The 26,195-nt window shown below is 37.7% G+C and overlaps 1 protein-coding gene across 2 annotated transcripts in view; it reads right to left on the bottom strand.

Annotated features, from left to right (window-relative positions):
- The window catches only part of usp12a (ubiquitin specific peptidase 12a), a 97,668-nt gene that overhangs the window by 40,371 nt on the left and 31,102 nt on the right, over nucleotides 1-26,195 (bottom strand). For both annotated transcript variants that reach the window (XM_039745486.1, XM_039745487.1), the window contains exon 2: nucleotides 2,804-2,884. In XM_039745486.1, the coding sequence (XP_039601420.1) occupies nucleotides 2,804-2,884 (81 nt within the window). The remainder of the gene's footprint in view (nucleotides 1-2,803; nucleotides 2,885-26,195) is intronic.

Below are 26,195 nucleotides of genomic sequence, written 5' to 3' on the forward strand. Positions count from 1 at the left end.
ATTATTTATTTAAAAAGTGACCCTGTTGACTAGAGCTGTGGACTTGCTACACCACACTGCATGTCACGACCTATTGGAAATCTGATGGAAAATTATTCATGCATCCTTAAATGAAGTAAATAAATATCATAATGTATTAACAATATGCAGTCATTCAAACAGCAGATGGTGTGTTTATTTCTTAAATATGAAATAACTTCGAGAATAATGCAATTACATTGCTCATGATGCTTTTCGAAAATGCACCCCTATTTTTGCGCTTTGCTTCCATGATCAGCCTTTTCATAATTTTGAATAGTTAGCTTATTTTCATTTGTAAAAATTACAGGCAGACTCCTTCACAACATCGTTTTTTTTCCTGTTCCACTCGCATACTGTGATCTACAAGTGTATTCAGAGTAGTTTTTCTAAACATTCTCCTGTGCGCTAAATGTATCACCTTGTATCTGATTGTTTCATTCACTCTTAAACCTGAGATCCCTGTCTGCTGTTTAATGCCAAGACTTTCTCCTTAAAAAATGGAAAATAACTGACATAATTCTGATTTTCTTTTTATTACAAAGTTTTAAAACTACAAAGAGCTACATCACACAACATTCTTTGCCCTGTAATTGATCTCAGTCTTAGGTGACTGCTCGTTTGACACACAATGCCTAAAACAATGAGGAATAACAAAAAATATTTAAAATAGACAGATCTATTAAACACTGAAAACGGTATAAATGGATTATTAAATAACTCTTTTTTTCCCTAGTAAAATGGTACTGTTACTTAACTGTTATCTAGGTCTATCACAGTCACTAAAACTGCAGAACATACTCTCTCTGGTTACATGCTACAGATTATGCAAATGTAAAAATATCTTCCAAAAAATAATGAGCAAGACAAACCCTAACTAGAACAGAATATCCTGAAAGGTGGTAAGATATACAGTACATAATGAGTAAATACCAACACAGATGGTGATTATCTTCCCAGCAAATGTGCCAAAAAGATTATAAAAATAAACTAAGACAAATTACTTAATCTACTGAAAAAGCTGATAATAAGAAAACAAACTTCAAAATATTATTGTAACAACAGCCTCTAGGTCAAACCACTCCAGTCCAAAAAAAGTTTCTGAAAATAACTAGCCTTCACACAGGGTAGCACTGGCATTCACTTCAATAGGTTTAATAGAAACAAAATCCCACAATAAATAAGTTACTTTCTAAATGGTTTATATGAGGGAAAAAAGGTAATTCATTACTGAAATAATAAATAAATAACTGCAGGTTACTGAAAATGGAAGAAACAAGCTCAGTAAAAAAGAATGAAGTCAAAATCAAGTTAGCTAAAAAGCATCTATACAAAAAAAAAAGCAATAAAAATATTTTTAGCTCAATAAATCAGTACTTATAAGAAATCTCATAAAAATTGTAACATGATGCTCATATGTGATCAATGCATGTTTAATGTACTATATTATTTTAATGCATTTTTAATATACACTATCTTTTTCACATACTAATTTAACAGATTTCCTCTACACCTAACATCTAAATATTTCTTATGCATAATAATATCAGACAATCCATTTATTTAACTTTTTAAAAACAAACAAAAAAGTTATTATTTTAATGGGCCTGCACCCTCATTTTATTGGTCAGTTTAACATCCATTTTTTGTGTTCACCCACAGTTGTCAAATGCTCTTATTTGGTCACTTTTCATGACATGGAAAACAACTTTGTTCTAACCCCAGATCACAGGGGTTACCTGATTCCCCATCTTACATGAATTCAATTCAATTTAGGTGGACAATAAATGGAAACAAAAAAGGTGGCAATCTTTGGTTTTCTGTGGTCCAAGAAGTGAGATGATCCTCCTATATACTCACTCTGTCTCATGTACTGTATATTGTGTGACACAAACATCTTACCTATTTTACACTGCCTGTGCACATACAAAACCAAGTTTGCAGTACTTAAGAGGCAAGATACAAATGACATTTTGCAGTAGAAATTGTCTTGTATTCGCAGTGTCTGGTATTAAATAAACTCTTAACTTTTGTTTATATGGAAAAAGTTTGTGTATGCCCTGTTATGTGTTAATTTAACACCAAGGAATTTTTTTTGAGGAATATATCCCATACAAAGATGAGATTCTACTAGATACATACCTACCAAGCTATCGATAGTACTGTAAATGTGAGTAGCTGTTAGCTTTCTTCACTTACTGGCTCATAGAAACATTCCATCCTTTGTATGAATTTATTTTGGAAATTCTTAAATAGAAATGAATGTGTTTTAGTTATAGTACAGAAACACTAACATGTACATGAGAATTGCACTTGAGCAACTTCTTTAGAGAAGTGAGTTGGAATTTGCAGAAAGCTATTGAAAAGAGCCATGACCACTAAAAACTAAACACAGTTTCACATATTCAGACATATTCCAGACTTAAACCATTTAAAAACAGCAGAACATGCTAGTTTGAATAAAGAAAGAATGTGTACCCAAGAAGAGGCAAAAAAGAGAAAGAAAGTTGGTAACAGAACTGATATTAAAACACCAAATGCAAACAAAAAGTGCATTTACTGATGCACCCTCTGGGTTGATGCATAAAAGTCCTCATCTAGCACATATAGTAGATAACATTTTTATACCAGTGAGATCTTGCCTTAAAGCAGATAAGGTCAATTTGGCCTTTGAGAAACAGACGATAAACTGCAAAAGGCTAGTATATGTTATACGTATATTTTGATTAAATACAGTGTCAGTTTAAAATATAACCAGGTGGCAGAATATCTGTGTTATACTCACATTGACTAATCCAAAATAGTGTTCATTGACTGGGAATTGTTCCGGACCAATCTCTTTTTCCAAAGCAGAGGCATTGGCGCCCTAACGAAAAATAGAAAAGGAAGAGAGGTATGTGGTTTATTCTGTATATAATTTAACAACAGCTCTTTATAAAAAGACTAATTTTTCAAATTTCAACATTTTACTGATATGTTTCCAAGTGTAATAAGACAGTGCGGTGCACTTAAAAGAAGCCCATAATCTTGGACTATGAGAAAAGAAATAAGCAGCAATATTTTTTTCTTTTTAATATTAGTATACATATTGGAAACAGAGAGTGAGAGGGAGAATATGATACTGGATACCCTGAAACAACAAAAATGGCTTATTTACAAGGAAGTTAAAAAAATAAACAAAGAATACAATTAACTGCTTTACGAACAAACATGGTGTCAATGTGACTAAAATGTCAAGGGTTTCAATGAGTTGCATTCAAACCATTGTATTTGGTTCCAAATGCACACTATGATAGAAAATGTAACAGGAGTTAAATAAATGAAAGCACAGAATAGGAACTTTAAAAATCCACAAAAATTTCATAAATAATTTTGCATAAAGATTTACAAAAATACGTAGTTGTTTACACTTAATGTCAAAGTACACCAACTCAAAGCTGGTACAGTTAAATTTGAAGATATTTGTATGTATTTTCCATAGCACTAGAAAATCATTTGAATTACAGTATATCTAGAATGTCTGTCAGCATGACAGCCCATAGGTGTCTCTGCTTGTTATTCAATGTTTTACAGTTATAGATATTTATCCTTCAACTACTTCATATTGACAAAGAGTGCATAGTCTTCAAAAGCAAAATTTACATGCTTTTCTTAAATTGCCAAGGGTTACCTTTGTTCATCTAGAATAGTGAAGCCTTATTTTTTTAGAAATGTAATTGTTTGTCTATATTACTCTAAAGTACCATTCAAAGAGTACACTAGTACTGTATATTTTGAGAAAGAACAGAAACAACTCTTTTAGTCAAAGTTCCCAACTCTGTCTCATACCATCAAGGGTGACTTGGGCACACACACACACAGAGCGTAATTACAATAAAATTCAGTTTTCATTGAAAAGCTGTCACAGCAATGTGCTGTCCAACACACATCTCTATCCCACTTTGATCCTCATGATTATAAACCTATCCAGTGAACCCTAAAAAAGTTTTTAAAATGAAAATACGTGTGGGTTGGGCAAGATCACAGCAGGTACCTAACAAGTCATTTCTATGAGATAGTGCACCAGACATCAACACAATTTCTATCCGCTCCTCACGTGTTAACCTCTGCGACATGTCAATGGCCGTACAAAAAGAGAAACTTGTAAATAACTCATGAAAGAATAAAGTTACGTTAAAACCAAGCACACCATTGTTTTTCTTGTGAAATTCCCAATAAGTCTGATGTGTCAAATGACCCTCTTCCTATTGAAAAAACAAAAGTTGGATCCAAAATGGCCAACTTCAAAATGGCCACCATGGTCACCACCCATCTTGAAAAGTTTCCCCCTCACATATACTAATGTGCCACAAACAGAAGGTTAATATCACCAACCATTCCCATTTTATTATGGTGTATCCATATAAATGGCCCACCCTGTATATCTGCTCTGTATATGAAATTGAGAAATTTTAGGGAGTTACGTTAGATGTTTAAAAACTATTAAGCACATTTATCTAATACACTTTTGTTTGTGCATTGCAATCCTGAAGATATAGCTTCAGCTGAAGTTCATTTTACAGACATGTCAAATTAGCCTTTTCAAATGGGAAGTCTAATGGTTTAACAACTGTCTTTATACTAAGCTGTATCATGCATACCAGGTGTCAGTGCATTACCGGCTTATTATAGCTTTATATGGTGGCAGGTTAAGCTTTTCTTGTTTGATTTTTTTACCTTTTTTATTTTTAAGTTTGTTTATTTTTATGATCTCCTGCTGCACAGCTGTAAATTGAGTGTGGGGTATTGCTTTTCTGTATATATGCCGATACTATGTGTTTGAATAACACAATCTGTCTTTGGCTTATTTCAGTGTGAATCTGCAACACTGCATTCTGCATGACAAAGTCTCTCTTCTGGGCTCACTCTTGCTGATCCATTAAAAAAAAATACTTAATGCTGCTGAGTCTTGGAAAACTTGCAACAGGCTGTATCTATTGTTAGACCAAAAGAAAGCGAGAGTCTGCTGCAAAATTTCTGGTCTCAACAATGCTTGGCAAGAGTGTAGTTGTGACATCATACACTTAGCCAAATTTTGAGTCAGTACTCCACAAAAGCATCTGTGTGGTAGATGGGTCGTGTGTGGATACTGTACTGTCCAAGTTTCATAGCACTACTCAAAGTTTTCATTCCAATGAACAAATAAAATGAGGAACTGCATCAGTTTACACATTAAATAAAATATTTTTTGCAGTTTAAGAATTACTTTTTTTTAAAAAAAAAAATACAGGTTAAGTCAAGCTTGGGTCACAGAGTTGCACAAGAGACAGGAAGGCAAGTCCAGATTTCAAAGGAAAATACAGGTATTTTATTACTGTATAGAGAGGGCAGGTAGAGTCTCAAGACGTCATTGTGACGATGCGGGTTCAACTCCATGCTCCCATTGCTGTTCAGGAGCCCTTGAACCTAACACCGTCGGTAATGTCACCGATGAGCTAGACAGTAGAGGCAACATCATAACAAGGGGATGGTTCAAAAAGATGCAAAGTGCTTTTATTTAAAAGACAATCAAAAACAGTGTTCAAATAAAGTGCAGTGCTTTCAAAATTCATTAAATAAATAATCCATAAAAGAAAAACGTGGAGGTTAAAATCAATAAATAGATAATCTTCTTAAAACAACAAGGTTAAAACGTTCATCAGGAACCAATGTCAAGCCTGGTGCTTCTTCTCTGTTAGTGTTAGCGTCTCACCTGCTTCACCCATCTGAGCCTCGCAACAAGTGAGGCGCTCTCTCTGCAGCTGACCTTCTGCCTACTCCTCCTGCTACTGTGAGTCGCCTTTCCGATCATTGGCTCCGGTTGGCTCCCCCCGACAGTGACTTGCGAATCCCCTAACAGCCAGGACTCTCACGTTGGGGACATCACGTCCTAAGTCCCGACTCCCACGGAGAGTACTGCACCTTCCCGGTCTCTCCCGCCCTTCAGAACAAACTCTGCAGGAGCAACCACAACTTCTCCCAGGTGTTGGCCAAACACCCAGGCTGCCTTCAGCTGCCTGCAAGCGCGCGCTCACTTCCTACTGCACCAATTTGCTCTCTCTCTCTCCTCACTGCCTCCTGCTTCAACCTCCGTTTCCTTCTCTGTCTCTTTCCATTTTGTTTTTTTCTTTTTTTCCTATCTGACTTGCGCTTCTTTTATATTGAGGGGCCATAGCAGCTGCAGCACATTAGCCACAGGAACAATCACGGATGTGGGCAGTTCCTCACCTGTGCACTAGGTGAGAAAGGCCCACACCGCAGATCGCCCCGTGGCTGGCTACGACTACTACGCCCCCTCACGAAGCCGCCTCGAGTGCGGTAATTATTTATTTAAAATACGGCCTTTGCTGAGCGAGCTGTGGACCCATAACACCACATCCCCTCCCCACCCCCCCATAAGACTCCGGTTGCACGGGAAGGCTCCACGCCACTGCCAACCCAATGCAACTGGAGCTCAGGTCCACAGCTCGGCCACTCTACACTGCACTAGAACAATAAAAGCACTAAAACAAATCCCCACCAAAAAAACAACCCAAGCCCCCCTTCATAAAAACAGGACATTAAAAGAATTAGAACTTTAAAAGACAATTAAAAACCAGCAATAAATAAATGTCCTTAAAAAGCTCAGTCCATAAAATGTCCTCCTCCGGCTTGGGTACGTGGGTCCTCAAAAAGTCTGGCACCAATCCTGCTTGCTGCTCTGTCTCCTCTTTGTACCTCACTGCTAGCTCATCCCACTGCTCCCACCAAATGTGACAATGCGGGTTCAACTCCATGCTCCCATTGCTGTTCGGGAGCCCTTGAACCCAACACTGTTGGTAATGTCACCGATGAGCTAGACAGTAGAGGCAACATCATAACAAGGGGATGGTTCAAAAAGATGCAAAGTGCTTTTATTTAAAAGACAATCAAAAACAGTGTTCAAATAAAGTGCAGTGCTTTCAAAATTCATTAAATAAATAATCCATAAAAGAAAAATGTGGAGGTTAAAAATCAATAAATAGAAAATCTTCTTAAAACAACAAGGTTAAAACGTTCATCAGGAGCCAGTGTCAAGCCTGGTGCTTCTTCTCTGTTAGTGTTAGTGTCTCTCCTGCTTCACCCATCTGAGCCTCGCAACAAGTGAGACGCTCTCTCTGCAGCTGACCTTCTGCCTACTCCTCCTGCTACTGTCCCCAGACAGTGATTTGGGAATCCCCTAACGGCTAAGGCTCTCACGTTGGGGACACCACGTCCCAAGTCCCGACTCCCACTACCTTCCGCGGAGAGTACTGCACCTTCCCGGTCTCTCCCGCCCTTCAAAACACACTCTGCGGGAGTGACCACAACTTCTCCCAGATGTTGGCCAAAACACCCAGGCTGCCTTCAGCTACCTGCAAGCGCTCGCTCACTCACTTCTTAGTGCACTGATTTGCTCTCTCTCTCTCTCTCTCCTCAACACCTCCTGCTTCAACCTCCGTTTCCTTCTCTCTCTCTCTTTCCATTTTGTTTTTTCTTTTTTCCTATCTGAATCACGCTTCTTTTATATTGAGGGGCCATAGCAGCTGCAGCACATTAGCCACGGGAACAATCACGGATGTGGGCAGTTCCTCACCTGTGCGTTAGGTGAGAAACGCCCACACCGCAGATCGCCCCGTGGCTGGCTACAACTACTACGCCCCCTCACAAAGCCGCCTCGAGTGCAGTGATTATTTATTTAAAAAAAACAGCCTTTGCTGAGCGAGCTGTGGACCCATAACACCACAGTCATTTAAAATAGGAGCTGTTACATCACCAGTCAAGCATAAGATATAGGAGCCGTGACATGGTATTTTTCCTGCTTTAACACCCATCTTCAGATTAGAAGAACACCAGTGCCTCAGATTTGCCACTGTGGCAGACCAGAAGAGTGCGAGGAACAAGCAGGTCAAAGCCAGGTGTTAAATGTTTTAAACATCATTCAACAAACATGTCATGTGGTAAGCTTGATCCTGCTGAGGACAACCAATTATTCTGCTCTAGGTTTACTGTTTAAGAGATGCAGCAGAGCAACTACGGAGCTGTCCTTGTGCAGTTACTGTTAGAAATGGTGACTCGCCAGCGACCCTGGTCACAATATTCATAATAACAATATTTCCATTATAACAAAATATTCGTATGGGCCCATGAATTTCGTTACAATGGGATTCCACCTGCATATATAACTCAGACTATGTGACTATAAGACACAGCACAAAAAAAAAAAATGCTATTTCATTTCAACTTTGACAATCTCAATTGTCATCATTGTACAGAACAGTTAAGGCATTCGGGATATGTGGAATAGCAACAGATCACCCTTGCACTACACATTTATTATAGGGGATGTGTGGTTTTAAACAAAATTTGAAAAAATAAACCATGCTTTCATGGATCTAGCTTTTCTTCAACTTTCGGATCAATCTTATACCTTAGAATGAAGAGATTTATTTTCATTTATTGTCAGACATTTAAAAAACTAGGAAAATATTGTATTTCGTATTAATGAAATAATGATGTATTGTATTAAAAAGCTATGTCTAATTTTAGAAATACAATTATCTAATCAGACATAAAACATTCAGACATGTTCCAAATCTAATGAAAAGAAGATATTTGTAGTAATTGTAGTCTTTACTCAAATTCATTATGATTATTTTCATATTACTTAAAATATAGTAGATACCTGTGGTATGAAGTCATTCATGAATAAATTGAAAAGAAATTGAAAACATGACATTTTTCTAAACTGATATAAATACAAATGTCATCAACATTCGTAGCCTACTGGCTGTAGAGTTCATGACAAAAAGATTTAACTTTAAATTACAAATCCAGTAAAATGCTTCAAATATTTACCGGCTTTAACATTTTATGGGACAATAAGGTTTTCAAAACTTTGCTCAGGAAAATATAACAGCCTACAGTCTGACACACTGGACAAGGTTTCTCCACTCCATTGTGCATCAATAAATACATCAATAAACCTGCACTCATAAAAATACATGCAAACATCATCACAAAACACTTTACACCATACAAATCTTTTTAACATATATAGGAAAGTTGTTGATATATTAGCATCAAAGTAACATACTTTTTCTTTGTGACTGCGAAACTGCAAATGCACAAATTGCACTGGATGTATCAAACACTGCCCTACAGTAATTTGCAGAAAATTACATTTTCTTTTCCTTCATTTTTTGAAAAAATATACAGTGCATATAAATTATACTGTACAAAAGTGTAGTTTTCCCAGACACTGATTCCATATTATAAAGTAGTGATGCATTTGACTAATTATTTTCTATTCATCAATATGAAGTAACCCTAATGCCAAAGCAAAAACAAAACACTTTTGAAACGTCAAATTACGTTGTAGTAAAACAAAGACAAGAATATCAGAATATGCAAATAAAGCCACTTAGATGAAGGGGGTCTGCTTCTTTGTTTCATGCAAGTTCATATTAAATAAGAATAATACAAAAACCCACATTTCTAAATATTAAATTAGGTTAGTACAGCTCTCAGGATATACAAAAAGGAAGATTTAAATCAAACACAGGACAGGTTTACTGAAAATCAAGAATGCAGGTAAAGAGAGTAATGGTGACAAACAGAACAGCCTATAAGAATGCACCATATTTCTACATTAATTTATTAAAATGAAAACCAGTAACGTTTCTTAAAACACTATTGCTTAGGACAAGGAATTGGCATATTTTATACATGGAGTAATTTTTATCATTCTCAATCTAACCAGGAGAGGGCACTCCAATAACAATCAAAACTAGACTGGCCACAACAGTTTCTTAAATAAGAATACACATGGATCCCCTAAAACAGACCTGAAAACAGCCATATTTCTTATCGCAAGCAAGTTCAAAGCAGCAATGATAATCTCTTTCACCCTACACCCTCCATCCCAAATTTGTAACGCATGGAACATACAGTGGTGTGAAAAACTATTTGCCCCCTTCCTGATTTCTTATTCTTTTGCACGTTTGTCACACAAAATGTTTCTGATCATCAAACACATTTAACCATTAGTCAAATATAACACAAGTAAACACAAAATGCAGTTTTTAAATGATGGTTTTTATTATTTAGGGAGAAAAAAATCCAAACCTACATGGCCCTGTGTGAAAAAGTAATTGCCCCTTGTTAAAAAATAACCTAACTGTGGTGTATCACACCTGAGTTCAATTTCCGTAGCCACCCCCAGGTCTGATTACTGCCACACCTGTTTCAATCAAGAAATCACTTAAATAGGAGCTGCCTGACACAGAGAAGTAGACCAAAAGCACCTCAAAAGCTAGACATCATGCCAAGATCCAAAGAAATTCAGGAACAAATGAGAACAGAAGTAATTGAGGTCTATCAGTCTGGTAAAGGTTATAAAGCCATTTCTAAAGCTTTGGGACTCCAGCGAACCAGAGTGAGAGCCATTATCCACAAATGGCAAAAACATGGAACAGTGGTGAACCTTCCCAGGAGTGGCCGGCCGACCAAAATTACCCCAAGAGCGCAGAGACGACTCATCCGAGAGGTCACAAAAGACCCCAGGACAACATCTAAAGAACTGCAGGCCTCACTTGCCTCAATTAAGGCCAGTGTTCACGACTCCACCATAAGAAAGAGACTGGGCAAAAACGGCCGGCATGGCAGATTTCCAAGACGCAAACCACTGTTAAGCAAAAAGAACATTAGGGCTCATCTTAATTTTGCTAAGAAACATCTCAATGATTGCCAAGACTTTTGGGAAAATACCTTGTGTACTGATGAGACAAAAGTTGAACTTTTTGGAAGGCAAATGTCCCATTACATCTGGCGTAAAAGAAACACAGCATTTCAGAAAAGAACATCATACCAACAGTAAAATATGGTGGTGGTAGTGTGATGGTCTGGGGTTGTTTTGCTGCTTCAGGACCTGGAAGGCTTGCTGTGATAGATTGAACCATGAATTCTACTGTCTACCAAAAAATCCTGAAGGAGAATGTCCGGCCATCTGTTTGTCAACTCAAGCTGAAGCGATCTTGGGTGCTGCAACAGGACAATGACTCAAAACACACCAGCAAATCCACCTCTGAATGGATGAAGAAAAACAAAATGAAGATTTTGGAGTGGCTTAGTCAAAGTCCTGACCTGAATCCAATTGAGATGCTATGGCATGACCTTAAAAAGGCGGTTCATGCTAGAAAACCCTCAAATAAAGCTGAATTACAACAATTCTGCAAAGATGAGTGGGCCAAAATTCCTCCAGAGCGCTGTAAAAGACTCATTGCAAGTTATCGCAAATGCTTGATTGCAGTTATTGCTGCAAATTGCTGTGTTTACTTGTGTTATATTTGACTAATGGTTAAATGTGTTTGATGATCAGAAACGTTTTGTGTGACAAACATGCAAAAGAATAAGAAATCAGGAAGGGGGCAAATAGTTTTTCACACCACTGTATGATTTAAATTTTTTAACAAATATAAATATATCAAATAGATTTATACAAAACATTTATACTAGTGAGCCTACAGACAGATCAAGAGGAAAAGCGGAGAATTTCACAAATGCATTCTATAAACTTCTGTGGGGATATGGGTATTTAAAACATTACATATTAAATGACATAATAATGAACAAATAATACATAGAGAAAAATATGCCATGCAGATCTTTGATCACACACACACACACACAATTAAAAAATAATGTTAATATTGAGAATATGCATTTTCATCACTTTGTTTACCTCCTCTATACCAACAATTTAGCTAAACCGTCAGGAATACTGTACATTAATCAAATTCTCTAATACATATACACAGTTAGGCAATTTCCTGTTTTGCAGCACTTCTCTTGGTGGTGAAGCAGTGAACAAGGATATCTCCCTGCTCCCCCCTGCAGCCATACTTTCCTCAAGAGTTACTCACTCCCCAAGCCTTGACCCTCCTCCTTTGCCACAACCAGAAGCTTACCTTCTCTGCTTCTTCCACCAATTTCCTGCTAGTCTTCTGCTGCCTGCCTTCTCGTAAACCCAGGTCCTTAAGCAGGAGTATTGTTGATAGCCCCCCAAACACTCTGGCTCCCGTCTCAAGTGGAGAGAGCCACACATACCATCCATCTTCCATGCACTGTGCAACCAAGTCCAACTCATTAGGTCTCTTCCACTTATGCACTGCCTCTATCCCTTCCTACCATGACAATGTCAGCTCAACCAACAGCACAGATTTTACGGCCGCAGTGAAGTCCTGCAGGTCCCCCTGGGAAGCGGAGTTACCTGCTCAGGTCCACCTCAATCTTCCATTGTGCTCCTAGATTCAAAATGATTGGTGCAGGTGTTCTACTGCAGCGATCTGGGAGCTTTCATTGCCTAAGATAGATCTGCTGGTTTGCTGCTGAACTCTCATAGTTATCTTCAAGCTGTCCTTTCTCCACCACTTCTGCCAGCATTCTGAGCACCCTATCATGCCCCATTTGAACTGATTTTGGGCCAAAGAGATTTTACAGCAAGACAGCATGCGCTAGAGGGTAGCACTGGTGGTCTCACATAGGTCACTAGCTTGCTCATGCTAAACCACTGTTGGAGATTCTGGTTTGGCAGGGTATCATAGGTAACTGATAAGGAAACCAAGCCGAGCCCGTGGCAGCTTTTCACAATGCTATCACACATTTAATAACAGTTCTGTCAACTATGGAGGTTTTATAAGGCCGATACTGATCACTGATTTCATGATTCTTGATCACCCGAATCCAATGCCAATTCAGACATTTTTTTCCTTTATCCCTTTAAAAACTTTTTACACTAATCTCCTGCATAACCAGACAAACGGACGTTTTATGTCCAATATTAAAAAGTGTTTATAATTAAGCTAGAGACCACAGGTGTTAACTGTTCATTTTTTATTAACAAAATTAATTCCTGTAGGCTTACTCTTCAGACATTTATCCATGTATCAGTCTCAGTTGCGAGGTCGCGATCACAGATTCAACCAACCTCCACAAATGTTGCTCAGCCTTGAAATTTTTTTGTCCAACCACTGCAGTCTTTCCACAAATCTGACCACTCACCTTAGCCACACACCCAGGTTCACTTCCTTGAAGCTGAGCCTGCAAGATGTGCTACGCGAAAAGATCACATTTGCCATTAAATATTACTGCTAAAGTCTGTGCACGTCAATTTCCTGAAGTATTACACAAAAGTGTTGGTAAACTGTTTTGCACCATGTGCAATATTGTGGTAGAACACAGACGAATGTCATCGCTTTACAGGCACTTTTCTACTGCAAAACATATCCGGAGAATGGCTCAAAAACAAGGACTACAGACATGACAAATGACCATGACAGAGGCTGTTGCATCCAGATCGGTTGCAAGTGCTGAAAAAAACAAAGCGAGTTAGATTAAAATGCACGTTTATGGAAAATGTTATAGAGGCTTAATTAGAAAGTTACAGAGGCGTGCTTGTCAGTCTGCATCTCAAATGATGTGTGGGTGTGTGTGAGCAAGTATGAGAGAAATAAATGTGTTTACGGATAAAAATATTAAGTGAAAGATTAAACATGCTGTATGTGCTTTGTTTAATGTTTTAAAGTTATATGTGTGAGTATGTCACTGATGCAGTGATGTAGAGGAAAGAGCATACACAAATAAGTTCACACATTTTATTAGTGGGGGTAACAGTGAAGTGGGTAATTTATCTTACTCGGTTTTATTACATTTGATCTGTACTAAATATGCATTTTTAACTTTTACAAATTCATTTGTTCTTGCAAAATTATAGAAAAAAATAAACCCTCAAAACATTGCAACTTTCGCCATAACATTTGGAAAAATCCGCTAGAAAATCAGGCATTTTAGGACGCAACAATCACAAAAAAATGTCCACGAAATCCTGGAGGAACTGAGAGAGAGAGAGAGAGAGAGAGAGAGAGAGAGAGAGAGAGAGAGAGAGAGAGAGGTAAAATTCCGTTACAATGAACTTCCAGGGACCTCAAAAATATTTTGTTGTAATTAAATGAAAATTTTGTTGTAATGAGATTCTGTATTTGTACTTATAGTGCTTTCTTTAACTTGTGTCCAGGCATTTGCAATCATTTCAATAGCTTCTTTTGCATTAATTTTAATCTTCTCTGGTCTACAAGCTATGCTGACGAGAATTTTTCTCAGCATTTCCTTACGATAATACACTTTCAGGGTGTGAATTAAACCCAAATCCAATGTCTGAAGCACTGCTATGCAATTGGGTGGGAGGAATTCAACACAAACATTATCTAAATGCAGAATCATTTTGTGGGAAGCACAGTTATCAATCATCAAATTATCCTTTTCTTCTTCTTCTTTATAATGATTGACGGACAGCGCAACAGCAGCTGCCTCTCCCTTCACAACGTGAGCAGCGTTATATGTCATGCGAGAAAAAAATTTAACCACGCTTGAGGCCGGAAATAAAGGACAAGTATGGTTTTTACAACATCACGCAAGACAAGGCAGTCAGCCATCAATAAAAACAACTCCACGGACATCTAACCTAGCAGTTGTTGGATTGCTTTTGGCAGACACTCATCATGTGCTCCTAGCTCTTAAAACAACGACATGCTACAAGCAGAATAGGCAGCTCGCCAGCAGCAGAAAGACAGCAGATGATCAGATGGCATCTCCTTAGCGTGCGTTCAGCTGCCCCCTTCACAACATGAGCAGCATTATACATCCTGCGAGAAAAAGATGTAACCACACCCGGGGCCGAAAATAAAGGACAAGTATTGTTTTTACAAAAATTTTTAAAGTAAAAGTGAAAATAATGCATATGTAACAATTCTTATGAAAATAACAATCTCTTTAAATTGCATATCAGGTAAACCAAACATGGGGGTGGGCGAATGACGCAAGCAGGGAGAGGAGCCCCCTAGTATACAAAAAGAAAAACAACTGCACCAATCCTGAAAGAAAAACAATCCAAAAATGAAATATGTATATATGTACAAAGAAAATATTAACAAAGCTGTCAAAAAAAAAAAAAAAAAAAACAAAACCTGCTCCCTCAATAGCTCAGCAGAGCTTAACCCTACCGTACCTTTAGGTCCACGGATGACCCCTATTGGCTGGCAACTCAAATGTAACCAGCAGGACTATAAAGTCAATCTGCCAGCCCCGTAAACCCAAGCACCTATCTAGGTAAACTCTGGTACATGCACACCCCATGCCACAACATGTGCCAGGTACCGGCCAGTCACGCATGTATAAGCATACTGATTGCTGACACTCCAATAAGTAAACCTAAATTACTTAGAATGCAGGATCTCCATCTCTTACTCAGTCTTATTTACAAATACAAATGGCATCTTTTTCTTCCAGGCACTTTGCACCTTAAACTGCATGGAACGGGCAGGTTGCAAGGACACTGGTGTATGAAACTGAACACTTGCAGAGGAGCCCATAATGGCCATTATACAGGCTGAGATGGCCCTGCGTTCCTGAGGCAGTGCCTTCAACAGAAACCAAGTGCCCTTCTTTGAAGCTAGCATACTTTTACTCTTAAGAAGTTACAAAGTTTGGTGTATCACTACTTTAAACTCAACTGGTAATGCTCGAGGTCACACATCACCACACTATTTCGGCTTTTTTTTTTTTGTGAAAATCATCCGAATTTCGATTGGTAGCCAAATAATTAGTGCATCCCTACTGTCAACCTTGTGCCACTGCCTTCACCCTGTACTCCTCCTGCTCCATCATGGTTACCTATGTGACAATATGATACTTCTTCCCTTTCTAACTGGCCTTTGGCTATAATCTAGGTAGATCACCCAATCCAAGGATCGCCCTGTATTGACCCAGCCCTTTACCTAAAAGCGTTAAAGCTTAGACATTGCTGCTATGTCCACTTCTCCCTCAGCTCTCCACTTTCTCACGGTCGCCAGTCGGTCACCCATGTTCTTCACTACTGCATAAGGGGAGTCCATGAGCTCCATCTCCAGCATTGCATTCTTTTGCCTGTACCCATGGGCGTTAGATTTCATGGGTAGTTGAAAAAGGCGGCTTTTGCGTACATCTTTGAAAAATACTAAAGTATATTGATTGAACCACTTCACTGACTAGGCCAATTTTGCCAACAAATAATAAAATAGATTAATTTTCAGTGCACTATCTGAAATTTGATTGCAAAAGAAAACCAAAGAAATGGATATTTACCTCAGAGTTTGTAGGGATTACCTTGACCTTAGAATTAGTGGCACTGACCCCATAGACATACAGTGGTGTGAAAAACTATTTGCCCCCTTCCTGATTTCTTATTCTTTTGCATGTTTGTCACACAAAATGTTTCTGATCATCAAACACATTTAACCATTAGTCAAATATAACATGAGTAAACACAAAATGCAGTTTTTAAATGATGGTTTTTATTATTTAGGGAGAAAAAAAAATCCAAACCTACATGGCTCTGTGTGAAAAAGTAATTGCCCCCTGAACCTAATAACTGGGTGGGCCACCCTTAGCAGCAATAACTGCAATCAAGCATTTGCGATAACTTGCAATGAGTCTTTTACAGCGCTCTGGAGGAATTTTGGCCCACTCATCTTTGCAGAATTGTTGTAATTCAGCTTTATTTGAGGGTTTTCTAGCATGAACCGCCTTTTTAAGGTCATGCCATAGCATCTCAATTGGATTCAGGTCAGGACTTTGACTAAGCCACTCCAAAGTCTTCATTTTGTTTTTCTTCATCCATTTAGAGGTGGATTTGCTGGTGTGTTTTGAGTCATTGTCCTGTTGCAGCACCCAAGATCGCTTCAGCTTGAGTTGACAAACAAATGGCCAGACATTCTTCATCAGGATTTTTTGGTAGACAGTAGAATTCATGGTTCCATCTATCACAGCAAGCCTTCCAGGTCCTGAAGCAGCAAAACAAACCCAGACCATCACACTACCACCACCATATTTTACTGTTGGTATGATGTTCTTTTTCTGAAATGCTGTGTTCCTTTTACGCCAGATGTAACAGGACATTTACTTCCAAACAGTTCAACTTTTGTCTCATCAGTCCACAAGGTATTTTCCCAAAAGTCTTGGCAATCATTGAGATGTTTCTTAGCAAAATTGAGACGAGCCCTAATGTTCTTTTTGCTTAACAGTGGTTTGCGTCTTGGAAATCTGCCATGCAGGCCATTTTGCCCAGTCTCTTTCTTATGGTGGAGTCGTGAACACTGACCTTAATTGAGGCAAGTGAGGCCTGCAGTTCTTTAGACGTTGTCCTGGGGTCTTTTGTGACCTCTCGGATGAGTTGTCTCTGCGCTCTAGGGGTAATTTTGGTCGGCTGGCCACTCCTGGAAAGGTTAATCACTGTTCCATGTTTTTGCCATTTGTGGATAATGGCTCTCACTGTGGTTCGCTGGAGTCCCAAAGCTTTAGAAATGGCTTTATAACCTTTACCAGACTGATAGATCTCAATTACTTCTGTTCTCATTTGTTCCTGAATTTCTTTGGATCTGGGGGTGGCTACAGAAATTGAACTCAGGTGTGATACACCACAGTTAGGTTATTTTTTAACAAGGGGGCAATTACTTTTTCACACAGGGCCATGTAGGTTTGGATTTTTTTTCTCCCTAAATAATAAAAACCATCATTTAAAAACTGCATTTTGTGTTTACTTGTGTTATATTTGGCTAATGGTTAAATGTGTTTGATGATCAGAAACATTGTGTGACAAACATGCAAAAGAATAAGAAAACAGGAAGGGGGCAAATAGTTTTTCACACCACTGTATGTGTATATATATATATGTGTCATTCAATACATAAGACACAATGTTCCTCCGGATATCAAGAGTGAGCCTGATATGGCCGTGCAATATGTAACAAAGAGAATGGAAAAGGTAGGTGCCATCTCCGGGGATGGAAACCACTCGGTAAGTGACAGTTCTTTGATCGATGGTGATCACCTCGATAGACATGTTAATGGGAGTACGGTTGGAATGATAAAGGAAATGGGTACCTGAACAATGTAAAGTAAGTCTAAATACCTACACAATAACTATAATCGTAATAAATGAACAATAAAACAGCAGAGAAGCCGTGGATTAAATTAAAAGGCTGTAGTTATCAGCAGGGAGACGTAAATCCCGTGGCGTAGCAAGGAAGGGAATGTAGAGACTGGAGCGACGGACGGTCTTATATAGGCAGGCAGCCAACAACGTGGGAGGCGTTGGGATGGGGGACCCAATGCCGCAGGCTATGTTTGTATATATATACGTAAGTAGGATTCAGTCAGCGTTGGGAACCCCCGTACCAAATTTCTTGAAGATGGGCCCATAAGTAACAAAGACCATTGAAAAGTTCAATATGGCGGCTGACAATGACATCATATCACTGAAATAAGTATGTACATCGGTTTTGGTTAGCACAGGGAAGCCACCTACCAAATTTCGTGAAGATGGGGCCATAAATAAGAAAGTTCAACATATTGAACGTTGTCAACCGTTATGACCGTTATGCGTAGAATTTCAAAATGAAACTTGCTTAACTTTTGTAAGGAAGCTGTAAGGAATGAGCCTGCCAAATTTCAGCCTTCTACCTACATGGGAAGTTGGAGAATTAGTGATGTTGGAAAGTTCAATATGGCGGCCGACAGTGGTGTCATACCACCGAAATAAGTGCGTACATTGGTTTTGGTTCGGGCAGGGAACCCACCTACCAAATTTCGTGAAGATGGGGCCATAAATAAGAAAGTTCAACATGGCGAACGTTGTCAATCGTTATGACCGTTATGCGTAGAATTTCGAAATGAAACCTGCTTAAGTTTTGTAAGTAAGCTGTAAGGAATGAGCCTGCCAAATTTCAGCCTTCTACCTACATGGAAAGTTGGAGAATTAGTGACGTTGGAAAGTTCAATATCAAGGCCGACAGTTGCGTCATACCACCGAAAGTTTGATAATATTGATTTTAATATTGTTTATTCTTTAGTTACCAAACAGAAAATTGCATTAGTGACATCCTCCATCAAAAATTAAACTTAGACACTGAAATCTAGAGTTAGATAGTTAAATAAGTTAAATATTTCCACTTTAAAGATATAAAGCTCTTCTTAATGTATTTTTAATATTAATGAGTTTCAGCAAGTTGACCAAAATCAAAATAATTCCAATGCAAAAACGGTTCTTTTTGTAAGACAATAAAATGCGAAAAATCCCCAAAGGCAGCAAATATTTTGATAGCTACATTGCTTCATTTCGTGTAAAGTCACTGCTGATCTTCACAGCAAGTAGTTTAATCAATGTATTAAAAAGAAAAAAATATCTTGATAGAGTACTATAAACCACCACCCTAACAAAGTCAGATTAAGCCACTAGGAATCACAGGGGATGACCGATTACATGGCTGCCGCACTACTTTTCATCACTGCTTCAAAATTTATAAAGTATTGTGAGCTTGCTGCATTCTGATAGTCAATTCAAATGTTTCCTCACAGCATTGGTGGCTGGACTATTACTTTACATGTACAGCCATAGTTTTCTTTATCCTATCTCAGTTTCTAATGCAGTATGACCTATACAAGACTTTGAACATGCAAGCCTCTCTTATGTTTTCATAGTCCAAAATACCTATTTTTCTTCTTTCCTTGCTGCTGAACTGTGTGTAGTACACTTCAGTATGAAAGCTCACTAGTTGTCCCAACTCACATACACATGAACCCACCAACACAACAAAACAAAACCAACCTGACAACAAAACATGATTCTGACAAGGTGACTTGAAGACTGCTATGACTGTGATCCTTGAGAAGTTAAATAACATGACTGAAATCACAGGTGCATGTCACAACTGCCTGCAATTCAATTATGCAAATGAAGTCTATGACCAAAAATTTTAGGAAAAATTGTGTAGTATGAGAAAGCTTTACCTGCAGTCTAAACACTGTGGAAAAAGGCTTAATCCATAGTGTCTTCTCTTGATGATGCAACATATATTGGAAAGTATTACTCCAAGGTCAGAAGTCATAATTTGATGAACATGGAAGTTATTAAGAAAGACTTAAAATTGAATATTTGGTTCAGTTCAAGAGAATAAAACAACGAAATGTAAGTTTTTATTCCCATTTCTATATTGGTAAAAAGGTTGGGTGAATACATTTATTATCCACCTGAATGTGGATTTATTTTCTGCTTAACATTGTAATTATTATTGCAGAAAGAAGATGTAAATGATTAATTTTATTAATCCATAATTTTGCCTTTTCTTTTTCCTGTCTTCAATTTCAAATTTATAAAAATCCAGGTCACTCAGACAACTCTACAGGCCTGGCTGTTGAAAGTGTATCTAAATACTAGAGTTACAGAAGTACAATGACAACTGAAAACCTTGTGATCATACATTTTGGCTAGGTTTAAAATTAAGATACAGTAATCCCTCCTCGATCGCGGGGGTTGCGTTCCAGACCCCCCCGCGATAGGTGAAAATCCGCGAAGTAGAAACCATATGTTTCTATGGTTATTTTTATATATTTTAAGCCCTTATAAACTCTCCCACACTGTTTATAAATATTCCCCGCAGAGTTATACAGCATAATCCCTTTGTATTCTCTTAGATATTAGGTAAGATTCATTGAAATTATGTATATAAAACACACTGTTTATATATAGTAAAACCTAAATATTATTTTAAAGATATTGAGTGTCTCCGATATCACATGTTACAGCCATTACGATAGACATGCCACCAGTAATAAATACGTACAATGCAACAAAAATAGTATACAGTAAATGTGTGTGTACAGTGACACTAAACGTACGTACATGTACAAAGTACTGTAAGTAGAAAATTAATTATGGTTACTCACCAACAATGACACGATGACTTGTCCGATAACAATGAGTTTTATTTTACTGCACAACAAAGGAGAGCGTTACAGCCCTTAAAGGAGCCACTTCAGGCGATTGTGTAGCACTGCCGTTGTTCTTCTTCTGGCAGTCTTCAATCCAAATCCCTAAAGCAGATTCCATCCAGACTACTGCCTTATTACATTCACTTACAACTTGTTTTGCACCCTGGTTAAAAGGACACTGCGGCCGTAGATCTTATATTCCTTTCCTACTTTTTAAATAAAAAGAATCATAGCCTTCAACAAATCCAAAATGTTTACCTTTTCGGCAATCGTTAACATCTTCCATTTGCGCTTGGGCACGGCCTCTGAAGCAGTAGCAGATCGTTTTGGAGCCATAATGAAGGGCTTGACTATGCACAAAGATAAACACAAAAGAGCACAACTTTTTACACAGAGAAACACGTTGATGCTGAATGAGCGAGACGAGCATTCCGGGGTAACACTGCATTCAGCAAGCAGGAACTTAACTGCGTGCTCTGATTGGTTAGCTTCTCAGTCAGGAGAACTTAACTGCGTGTTCGGATTGGTTAGCTTCTCAGTCATCTGCCAATAGCGTCCCTTGTATGAAATCAACTTGGCAAACCAACTGAGGAAGCATGTACAGGAAGTAAAAAGACACATTGTCCCAGAACCAGCTGAAGCGCGAAAAATCTGCGTTATATATTTAGTTATGCTTTCATATAAAATCCGCGATAGAGCGAAACCGCGAAAGTCAAAGCGCGATATAGCGAGGGATTACTGTACAAAGCAAGATTACCACATTATGCTATATTTAATATATTCTGATATTTAAGGAATTAACAATGGATCCTACAATTAATAAATGAAGTTTTAGGAATTAGAAATGTTATGAATTTATGGAATACAGTGGAACCTCGGTCCACGAACGTCTCGGTCCACGAACAAATCAGTTTACGACCAAAATGTTCACCAAACTTTTGCCTCGGTTCATGACCACACACTCGGTATACGAACAAGCCAGTTTCCCTTTCGGTTTGTACATGTTCAATCTCTTCCTGTGAATTTCCTGGGCAGCGAGTGAGTAAGAGAGAGACAGCGCGACACACACACAGGTGTGCGAGAGAGAGGCACAAACACACAGAGGCGCACAAGAGAGAGGCACACACACACACAGAGGCGCGAGAGAGAGCACACACACACACAGAGGCGTGCGAGAGAGGCACACACACACACAGAGGCGTGCGAGAGAGGCACACACACACACAGAGGCGTGCGAGAGAGGCACACACACACAGAGGCGTGCGAGAGAGAGTGGCACACACACAGAGGCGCGCGAGAGAGAGTGGCACACACACAGAGGCGCGCGAGAGAGAGTGGCACACGCACAAAAGAGAGAGGGCTGGACCCAAGGTAGAGAAGACTTGTTTTTGTTTTCAGTTCTGTTTACAGCGATCGGTTCGTAGCATGCATTGTTGCAATGTTACTTTTCTTGGTGGTTTATTAAATTATGGATTTTTCAAATGTTCATTTTTTTTCCCTGTGCTTAAAACTCATTAAAAAAAAAAAAAAGTGTTTTTAGCGAGCGGTTCCTAGCACTATAGCACAAACTATTGCAGTGTTCGTTTTCTCTGTTGTTCAAGGTTTTCACATTTAGTTTACTATTACGCTGTGCATTCTATGGTATAATTAACTATATTTGTGCTTAAAAACTAAAAAATACATATTTACAACAACAACAACATTTATTTATATAGCACATTTTCATACAAAAAAATGTAGCTCAAAGTGCTTTACATAATGAAGAATAGAAAAATAAGAGACACAGTAAGAAAATAAAATAAGTCAACATTAATTAACATAGAATAAGAGTAAGGTCCAATGGCCAGGGGGGACAGAAAAAAAAAATAAAAACTCCAGACGGCCGGAGGAAAAAAAATATATATATATTTACATACAGTTTGCATGGTTAGGAACGGATTAATTGTATTTACATACAATCCTATGGGGGGAAATTGCTTCGGTTCACGACCAAATCCAGTTGTGACCAGAGTTTTGGTCGTAACCCAAGGTTTCACTGTATATATATTCGTACTACACGAGATCAGACTATGAATGCAACAATTCAGCAGCAACAGGATTTTATCAGATCAAAAGATGGCAATGAGTTTCACGGACATGTGATATTTATGCTAGTTTTATAAAATAAGACCAAAATTAAATAACGGAACATCTTGATCTAGACATATGAAACTTCACAAACTTTTCAAATAACTTTATTTGTTTAGTTTTCATAAAGACTTTCAAGTAATAAGATTTTCACATTTGTATGCAACATTGATTTTTTGTTAGCATTCAGAGTTAAAATAAAAAATTGCCATCATGCAACATTTTCTCTATAAGTATTAAGATATCAATTAGCAAAACACCAATACTCGCATCTAAGAAACTAACTGAAAACTTATCGAATAAATGCTGGCATGGTTTTAATACTACTGAAATTGACTGAGGAACTACATGTCTGCAGAGGTTTGACCAGTAATAGAGCTATTAGGGTGTACTATTCTTTTGCTCTTACTGAGCGCATTGCTATAAACAGAGGTAGACCCACTTGGAACTTTTTAAAATCTATACTTAATAATATGAACATTAAGAAAAAAGTAGAAACCTTTGAACAGCATCAGCCAACAAACAATTCAGAATAATGAAATACACAAAAAAGAAAGTTGGAAAAAAATAACTACTTGTTTTACTAAAGAGAACCTGAAGCTTAAGGGGCCCTAGGACTAACCCTGAAAATCCTAGACATGAATCAACAGAATGTTATTAAGTGAATAACAGATCATCTAAAACTAATTTTTATAAAGATAATGGAAAAAAACACAACAGGAACAAATCCCATCTGCTTGATTTTTTATTTTTACTTTTAAAAATTTAACTTTTTCCAAAACTTGGTGGCTATGCTCCACACTTTAATAAAATGGCACAGGCAAGGAACCATACAATTTAGAATCATTATTACCTTTGTGAGATTTGTTAGAAAATCATACATTAGGGCAGAATGAGAACATTCAAATTCGGCACAGAGACTAGGTCAGTAAGTAAAATCAGATTTATAGACCTCTGGCATAGCAATGTTTACTACTTTATCATTACACCAATTTTTCATTCAAATTGCTCTACTACGACCGATTAACAATTATATTTTAATGCATATTACCCACGATCTAATGGTAAATTCTAAAAACTCAAACAGAAAAAAAGGAACTTTGGCTAAATTCAGAAATACGAAAATCCTTTAGTAAGAGATTATCCAGGCAATCTCAAAGAACAAGGCCATACCAGAGCACTAATAACTCTCACGAGGCCAATTTAGCATGCCCAATTAATCTAGGCACATAGAACAAGACTCAAACCCAGTAAACAGAGAGAATGTGAAACTCCATTTAAGGCCAAAAGTGAAACAAAGGACTTCTACCTATTATGTTATGTATATTGTAATAAACCAGGATGAGAAGTTCTTCTTCTATATATGTCACCAGAGTAACAGATAATGGTTCTTTAAATGTCACCTTGATTCAAGCATTCAATTAAAACACTAGCTAAGGAAGGTATCTCAGCATGAGAGATATAATCAACAAACTTAAAGTATGTAAGCAAAGGATGAAGTGTAAGCAGAACACTTTTTGGTGTGATGTCATTAAGAAAAATGCTTCCTTGCTAGATTAATTTTTTTTTTGATTTTTCATTCTTCAGAGCAATTTGGATAAAAGCAGGAAGGTTTTAGAGGTCTAATGCAGAGTTTTTCAAAGAACAGTGCAACAGTCCAACATACTTGTAACTGCTTCTCATAACCCACCTAATTTGTTGTTCAATTTTCGACTGCAAAATTGGAAGAAAGTGGTTATTTAAGGCCAGCTTACACTATACCATACTTTGGAGAATTCTAGATTCTCCATACACATAAACTGATATAACAGATAAAAGGGAAGGCAAAGAATCATGATTTTTACACTATGAGTTTGACTTTGCCTTTTGAAGACTAATCTTCTGACTAATAAAACATCTGAAATACACCATTAATAATATTCATAATATTCTCAAACCCACATAATCAAATTCTGGGTCATTGAGGGGCTGGAAGCTATCCCACAAGCAACGAGGGCAAAAAAAGAATCAGCTTTTGTCCGTGCATCAATCATTCACTGGCATTAATTAGGATGTGTTACTAGTTGCTACAATGTACTGTCTCAGGACAGAATATGCATTGTGGGTAATTTGACGTTTTTTGTTTTAACTAATGGGAACAACTTTTTTTTCAAACAGCTGTGTGAACAAACATAGTCAACATACATTAGCTACTTATAAGCGGAGGCATCAAAAAGCTTAGCAGAGTTCCTGCTTGTTCAACTGAATACATTAAAAGTCATATTGATCCATAAATAACTAACCACAATTATAATTTAGCAGAATCTTAATCGAAAGAAACTTTAAAAAAGAAATAAACCAATCAATCAATTCACACCAAACACGAGTGATGTGGAAAAGTGTATGTAATCTATAGAATTTGTAAGCCATCATTAGAAAATACATTCTTTGAAAAATGCATATGTATGTATGTATAGTGGGTAATAAAATTCTTACTTGCATGTTCTAATTAACATGCAAACCATTGCCATACAACAGTGTCATGATTAATGAGTGAACTACCTTACCTCAAAAGTTTTTTCTTCTTTACCAGAAAAATCTCTGAACACAGTTTAGAGCACGATCTACCTTGGTACTTATTCTGTATATGACAAACAAGTATGATCCATCCAATGCAAAAGTGTCTTGTTATGAAACATTCATTCTTCCATTTCTTTATTGACTTATCAAGTTGAAGGTCCCAGGAAGGAAATACCTTCACAAGCAGTACTGGGTACAAGGAAAGAACCAGTAATGATCTGGGTACTAACCTAAACAAGGTATCCTCATGCCACCAAAAACACACACACACACACACAACAGGCCTACTTGGACCTTACGATTAACCAGAACTTAATGTATAAGAAATTCAAAATACCAAGAAGAAAACTCACACGGACATACCATGCAGACTCCACACAGGCAAGACCAAGACTAATTTTTGAACTCAGGATTCCTGAGTTTTAAGTCTGCAGTGCTAATTATGGTGTTGCACAGGTCAAGAAATTGGAAGGTTTAAATAAAATTGTTGAACCTTTTTTAAAAATATCCAAGAGATGACGATAACATTTTTGAGTTGTGTACATTTCTGTCACTCTATGTGTCACTACTTCAGTGACAAAATGTATCTGTATGGCTGGCCACATGCATCATAT

The sequence above is a fragment of the Polypterus senegalus genome, chromosome 2 (assembly GCF_016835505.1).
Source record: "Polypterus senegalus isolate Bchr_013 chromosome 2, ASM1683550v1, whole genome shotgun sequence".
NCBI lineage: Eukaryota > Metazoa > Chordata > Cladistia > Polypteriformes > Polypteridae > Polypterus > Polypterus senegalus.